Source organism: Pipistrellus hanaki (assembly GCF_964339955.1).
Source record: "Pipistrellus hanaki genome assembly, chromosome: 5".
Taxonomy (NCBI): Eukaryota; Metazoa; Chordata; class Mammalia; order Chiroptera; family Vespertilionidae; genus Pipistrellus; species Pipistrellus hanaki.
In genome coordinates this window covers 1,099,772-1,106,963 of record NC_140507.1, presented here as the reverse complement: position 1 = coordinate 1,106,963, position 7,192 = coordinate 1,099,772, and the positions used below count along the sequence as shown (strand labels likewise).

General features: G+C 72.6%; 1 protein-coding gene across 3 annotated transcripts in view; it reads left to right on the top strand.

Annotated features, from left to right (window-relative positions):
• The first annotated feature begins 5,267 nt into the window (after nt 1-5,267).
• CARD11 (caspase recruitment domain family member 11) overlaps nt 5,268-7,192 on the top strand; it is a 56,126-nt gene continuing 54,201 nt past the window's right edge. For 2 of the 3 annotated variants that reach the window (XM_084886134.1, XM_084886136.1), the window contains exon 1: nt 5,269-5,457. In XM_084886134.1, the coding sequence (XP_084742260.1) occupies nt 5,445-5,457 (13 nt within the window). In that variant the 5' untranslated portion in view covers nt 5,269-5,444. Of the gene's footprint in view, nt 5,458-7,192 lie in introns of all 3 variants that reach the window. The other variant, XM_084886135.1, reaches the window with a different exon arrangement.

The window sequence follows — 7,192 nt, the reverse complement described above, 5'->3', positions numbered from 1 at the left end:
CCTGGTTCATCTCTCCCTGAAACACCCCAACTGGTGCCCCCCGTCCCAGGACCCCACCCCCACCACCTGTGTGCTCCTCTCCGGTCTCCACAAGCCTGAGGCTCTGTCCGCAGAGCTGTGTCCCTCAGACGGCCCCTCGCCAGGAGCCGCGGCGTCCACATCCGCCCAGGCAGGAGGGCAGCTCCCCTCCCGCTCCCGTCGGTCCCAGCCCACCTGCTGTCCCGGGGGTCCTGGCCTGGGCCCGACACCGCCCAGCCCGGCCTCCAGCGGCCTCAGCAGGCCGCAGCCGGCGGGAACACAGCTCTGTCCGCTGGCTCTGCGGTGCCCAACGCCCTCCGCCCTCCGTCCGATACACCGTCCGCTCCGCCTGCGTTTGCATGGAAGTCAGTGACCAGCGGGGAGCGCTTTGCTAGCTTCCCCTGGAGCGGGAGAGAAATGACGGCCTGGCCTGTGTCTCCCGGCCCCGCCCGCCCCGGCCCCGCCGCCCGCCGCCCGCCGCCCTGAGACCGCCATTCCTGTCCGTGGCGGCTCCGCTCCCAGAATTAGTCTCCAGCGTGGAGAGCGGCTCCAGCAGCTCATCCCTCGCGGAGGGTCTTATTGACCAGAGTTAATTTTGCTCGTGTCGCCGCGCGCCTGAAAGCCAGTATGAATCTCTGGTTTCCTCTGCGTGGCCCTCCGGCCGGAGCAATTGGAGCTGAGTTACACGTGTTCCAGGAACGGCGCCGTATGTCAGCGCCGGACAGACACGGCCGGGCAGAGTCGGCTCAGACGGAGCCGTAAACCAGCCTCCGTTGGCGTTAGGACCCCCCCCCCCCACTCCCCGGGAGAGCGAGGCTGGGCCCCCTCCGGCCGGAGGGGAGGGGAGGGGCGGTGGGGGCTGTTTGTTTCAGCTGTGAAAGCCGGCACGGCTCCGCCATCTGTCTCCCTGGCACCCGGGCCGGCCGGCGGGGCTGGCATCCGAGCGGCCCCGAGCCATTAGACATGCAAACCGTTTTCCTTCCTGGGAGATAAATCTCGCTGCTCCCAAGGCCGCCGCCCGAGAGGAATGGGCTGCTACAGACTCCGGACTCTCCCCAAGGTCACCGCCCGGCTCTGTGCCTGGGGAGCGGGGAGAGACGGTCGGCAAACCTGGGTGGTGGGCCTGCCGCTGCCCCCGAGCCTCACCCAGCGGGAGCCCGGGCCAGCGGAGCCAGCGGGCTGCGTGGCGAGGGGCACGGCGGTGCCCTGGGGGCGGGGGGGGGGCCGGAGGCTCTGAGGGCCAGCAGACACCCGCAGGCTGGCGGCCAGGCCAGGGCTCCGGGGAGGGGACATCACCAAGGGGCCGGACCTCCTGGCTGAGCCCCACGCTTGGGGGTTTCCGTTGGCAGGAACAGGGTCCCTAGCATCGTCCAGTTTGTCACGTGCCGGGTCCCGGGGTACGACGCAGGCCTCGAACCCGGGCTGCTGGAAATGGGGGATGGGCTCCTGCACTCCATCGCCTTCCCGGCAGGGCCGTCCCCTCTGCTCCCAGGGACCGATTGTGACGGGTTCTGTCCCTCAGCAGCTCCCCCACCTCTCAGGCTGAAGTTAGATTCTTCATTCAAAACGAAACCGCTCAGCAGATGGAGCGTCAGCCTGCGGACTGAGGGGTCCCGGGTTCGATTCCCGGTCAAGGGCACATGCCCAGGTTGTAGGCTCGGTCCCCCATAGGGGGCGTGCAGGAGGCAGCCGATCCATGATTCTCTCTCATCATTGATGTTCCTCTCCTTCCTTCTGAAATCAATAAAAATAAATAAACAAACAAACAAAATATCTGGGAATCTTCTGGATTGGTTACAAAAAATGTCCCCCTCCCCGGCCTCTCCCGGAGTCCGGCCCCTCTGCCTCTCCCTGTCCGGCCCGCCGCCTCCCGCGTGGGGCTGGTCACGTGGTTTGCTCTGGCCAATGGGGCGCACGCGCACACACACACACACACACACACACACACACACACACGTGTGCCGGCTCCTCCGGGCCCAGGCCTCAGACGAGGGTGCACACTAATGCACCCCCTCCCTCCCTCCCGGCCATCACCCCAGACCCCCGGCTCCCTGCTGCAGCAGGAGAGCCACAGGAGCCAGCTGGCCACTGAGGCCCGGACGGCCGCCCGCCCAGGTGAGCCCCGCGGCCCGGGCCGCCCTGCAGGCCGAGCCAGTCCGGTGGCCGTGCCGGTCAGTTCGGGCCGCGGACCGGGGCTCGGGGCAGACGGGGTTTCTTCCGGGCCCGGGCTCAAGAGCAGGTCAGGGGCCGCCCGGAGGTTCCTGCCGCAGCCCCTTCTCCTGCATATGCCCGGGCCCCGGGCCGCCCTCCTGCCCAGTCTGAGCCCTCCCTCCCTGTGAGAGCGCCGGGGCGCCCTCCTGCCCGTCCGAGCCCCCCCTCCCTGTGGGAGCCCCGGTCCCGGTGAGCCTTCCTCCCTCCAGGCCCCTCCAAACAGCCCCCGCTGCGGGCTGGGCTGGGACCACCTGTGAACGGGGACGGGGTCCGCATGACTGTGCCAGCGGTGCCCGCAGGTGCTGGCAGGAGAGCACTGGTGCCCGCCCTGAGGGCCTTTCTTCATGCCAGCCCCGCACCGGGGCAGCCACACGCGTGTGACACACGTGCCCGCCTGGGGCCGTCGTCCCCGCCGGCGGCTCAGCTCTGCCTGGCCACACGGACTCGGACCCAGGGGGCGGGAGCAGGCACCCTGGGTTCTAACACACCCCTCCACCCCCCCCCTCCACCCCCCCGGCGCAGTGGCACGCGCTGCCTGTTCTGCTAACTCGCCTTTCACCGATTTCCACGTCTGTCACCGGCTCACGGCGCGGAGCGGGGCCGCAGGCGGAGGAGCCGGGCTCAGCCGAGTTTCTCTGCTGTTTGTCTGATGGAGGCGCGGGCACCGGGCACCCTGGGGTGGGGCGAGGGAGGGGGGTGCGGGGGGGGGGGGCAGGAGGAGCCGGCCATGGCTGGGTGAGGCCCGTCCCCTCCCCTGTCCGCGGCGTCTCCCAGCAGCTCCGGTGGGAAGGCGGGAACCGGTCCATGATTCTCTCCCATCGCGATGTGCCTCCCTCCCGCTCCCTGCCGCTCTGGCACCAATAAAAAAACCTCGTGAAAGGTGCGGACTGACGTTCCACTTGGTGTGAAACGTGTTCCGGAAAGCAAGGCCTGACGTCAGAGGGACAGGGCACACGCGTGTTCCCGCGGCAGAGCGCATGCTCAGCGCAGCTTGCAGGGTGTCCACGGCTCGCCCCGCGCCCCCCGCTGCGTGTGCTCGGGTTCGGGGGCGGCTCCGGGGCCACACCGCGTGCAATCCCGCCGCCCCCCCAGGAGCGAGGAGGGAGGAGGCCGCACCCTCCGGTCACTCCGGCTCTGACGCGACGGCGATGGCGGCCACAGCTCTGCGCTGTGAGAGTCAGACTGACCGCGGTGACAAGGGGCCGGCGCGGGGCCGGGTGAGGCTCTGGTTTGGGGCCTGAGGCTCACAGGCCGTTTGTCCGGACCCCCCTCCGCCCTCGGCACAGAGTGTGCACTGAGCTGGGCGCATCCCCAGGCTGGGCGGTTCTCTGAAGGCAGCCCTGCCCCGGCCCTGCCCCAGCCCTGCCCAGCCCTGGCCCCCCAGCCCTGCCCCGGCCCTGCCCCAGCCCTGCCCCCCCCCAGCCCTGCCCCGGCCCTGCCCCGGCCCTGCCCCCACAGCCCTGCCCTGCCCCGGCCCTGCCCCCACAGCCCTGCCCCAGCCCTGCCCTGCCCGGCCCTGCCCTGCCCCGGCCCTGCCCCCACAGCCCTGCCCCTGCCCTGCCCCAGCCCTGCCCCCCCCAGCCCTGCCCCTGCCCTGCCCCAGCCCTGCCCCAGCCCTGCCCCCCCCAGCCCTGCCCCGGCCCTGCCCCCCCCAGCCCTGCCCCGGCCCTGCCCCCCCCAGCCCTGCCCCGGCCCTGCCCCGGCCCTGCCCAGCCCAGCCCTGCCCCAGCCCTGCCCAGCCCTGCCCAGCCCTGCCCTGCCCTGCCCTGGCCCGGCCCTGCCCAGCCCTGCCCTGCCCCAGCCCTGCCCAGCCCAGCCCTGCCCAGCCCTGCCCAGCCCTGCCCAGCCCTGCCCAGCCCTGCCCTGCCCTGCCCGGCCCTGCCCTGCCCCGGCCCTGCCCCCACAGCCCTGCCCCTGCCCTGCCCCAGCCCTGCCCCCCCCAGCCCTGCCCCGGCCCTGCCCCCCCCAGCCCTGCCCCGGCCCTGCCCCGGCCCTGCCCAGCCCAGCCCTGCCCCAGCCCTGCCCAGCCCTGCCCAGCCCTGCCCTGCCCCAGCCCTGCCCCCCCCAGCCCTGCCCCGGCCCTGCCCAGCCCTGCCCAGCCCTGCCCGAAGGAAGCCGGCTCTCCGGGGCCCACACGGGGTGGGGGGGTTCAGAGGGCACGTGCACCCGCCCTCGGCCCCTGGTGGACCTTTCTCGGCGGGGCTCCTGGTACTTTCTGGAACACGCGTTGCAGGAAGCACACTCTGCCTCCCTCGCCGGCTGCGTGCCCAGCCAGCTGCGTCCGAGGAGCTGGGCTCTGCTCCCTCGGGCCCGTGCAGGCGGTACGAGTGCAGGCGGTCCGCACCTTCCCGCTCAGCGCTGACCTCACAGGCTCCTCCCCCAGGCCCAGGGCCCCTCCTCGGACCCGGGCCCGGAGAGGAGCAGGAGGGGCGTTCTCGGGGGTGGGGGTAAACTGAGGCCTGGCAGACCGAGCGGGACGCGGGCGTGGAGGCCCAGACCCCGAGCCTGCCTGGTGCCGCCGGGCCGGCTGTTGGGTGACTCAGGTGCGCCCCCCGGACCTGCAGGAAGGGGCGGCCGGGCCTCGGCGTCCTGGGGGTCAGCACTGAACGGAGGGACACGAAGACCCCAGTCTCCCCCACAGGCCGGGGTGGGGGGGGGGGGACAGCCTGGTCAGTGGTCCCTCCGGGGCAGCCCTGGGAGGCACGGGGACTGGCGCCCTGGAAGCTGCTGGAGCAGAGGGGAGGCGGAGGAGGCCGGAGGGCCAGCCTGGGCTCCGTGCTCCCCTGCATTCTGGGGGCCCTCCTGAGGCCACACCGCCCGGCAGGTTCCAGCGCCGGGAGGGGCTGACGGGGTCCGTCTCCGCTGGGCAGTGCCTGGCCACAGGCCTGCCCGCCTGCCGGGCCCACCCGCGCACCCACCACCTGCGCCCGCCCCGCCCCCTCCGCCTTATCGCCTTCTCTAACTTTTTGCATTTTCAGCCTCATTTCCTGTCGGGTTTTGCATTTCCCTCCCCCGCCCGCCCGGCCCTGACACACTTTCTCTTCGTTTTTCCCTTCTGCCTCCTCTGGTGTCCGACCTGCCTCCGGGCGCGAGCTGCCCCCCCCGCCCCGGCCCCGGCCCCCGGCCCCGAGCGGCACCGGGCGGAGCGGCTGGCCCGCCGGGCCCAGGAGGCAGCCGGCGGCCTGCATGGAGGAGGCGCCCGCCGCGGGCCGAGCATGAGCGCCCCAGGTAGGCTGAGGCTGCGGGGAGGGGGTGGGGCGCTGGGGGACAGAGCCAGGCTGCGGTGGGGGGAGTGATGGGGGGACGGGGAAGGTATTTAAGGCCACAGGGTCCCCTCCCAGGATGCCGGGCCTCAGGGGCTGTGGGTGTGCTGGCCGTGGGGGGTGGGGAGTGGCTGGCTCTGCCGGGCCAGTGCTGGGCCCTCCGCCTCTCTCTCTCTCTCTCTCTCTCTCTCTCTCTCTCTCTCTCTCTCCATCTCCCCCCCCTTCTGTCCCCCCTCCAAGCCTTTCTCTTTCTCCCACTTTGTGCCTCCCGCAGTCTCCGAGGTTCTCTGACCGTCCGAGTGTCCCTGGGCAGAGCGCCAGCCCCCGGGGAGGGGGGTGACCCCGCAGAGCGCCCACACCTGCCCGAGGGAGGGAGGGAGGGAGGGAGGGAGGGGGAAGGAGCCTCTTCCACCACCTGAGGGACAGGAAGTTTCCAGACCTCAGCCAGGCCTGACTCAGAGGCTCCCGAGAGCCGGGCCTGGGCGGAGGGGAGGAGGGGGGGATGGAGGGGGGGAAACTGAGGCCTGGGCGGGGGGCGGGGGGGGGATGGAGGGGGGACTGGATGGGAGGCTGTGTCCGGGCCAGGTCCCAACAAACCAGAGGATGAGGTCCTGGCGGCCTTGGGCCTGGCCACCTCCCTGGGTCAGGCCGAGCTGGAGGCCCCAGAGGAGAGGGCCAGGCCCCCGGGCTCAGCGCCCAGGGCCGCCAGGCGGTGCCCCTGGGAGCCGCCTGCACGGGGCCGTGTGGCCGGGCAGAGCCGTGGGGCCGGGCGGGAGCCTCCGCCGACGGGCCGGGCTCTGCCTTCACTCCAGGCCTGTGACTTAGCTGAAACATCTCCCCGGCATCATGGCCCCGCGGGGGACGGGCGCCCCCACAGGAAGCAGGAGGTGCTGGGGGGTCCTGAGCCTCAGGAGCGCCTGCTCCGCCTGAGTCCTCCCCACACACACACCCCCTGTGGGTGGCCGTGGCCGTGGCCGTGGCCGGTGGTCTGGGGCAGGGGCCGTATCAGCGCCGGCAGGACACCGGGGCTGGGCCCACCGTGCTGCCTGCGGGAAGATGCTCCTGTGCGGCTGCCATGGTGGTGAATGCACAGCCGTGACCCTGAGCCTGCAGGGTGCGGGGGCAGGGCTCCCTCCCAGGTGCCGCCCTCCCCCGGACCTCCCACACGGAGGCCGTGCCCGCCTCCCCTCCTCTGCCCCGCCTCCCCGCCCCGGCCCAGCTCCCTCCCGCTGCCCCTGCCTCTGTGCTGGTGCCCCAGGGGCCTGGCCAGGGCAGCGGTGGGGGCAGAGTCTGTCCTTCTGTGGCGCTGGCTTCTGCGCAGTCACTTCAAGGCCCGTCCCCTCCTTTTCGGGGCTGCATGCTATTCCGCCCGGAGGCCGCCGTGTGTGCACCCTCCTCCCCGATCCGCTCGGGGGCGCCGTGAGCCGCGGGGGCCAGGGGGAGTGCGAGGCCCAGGTGCCCTGGAGCGGGCACGCCGTGTGGACGGTGCACCCCAGCCTGGGTGCGGCTCAGACTCGCTGGGGAAAGGATCCCAGAGGAGGGGCCGCCGGAGGCCGGGGAGGGGTGGGCTCGGGGCCCGGAGGCGGTGCTGCACAGGTGACCTCCGACCTCCTCCTCCGCTGCCCCACGCGGACATGGCGGCGCGGGGCCTCGGGCGGAAGGCCGTGTCCGGCTGGGGGCGGCGGTGGAGGAGGTGAGAG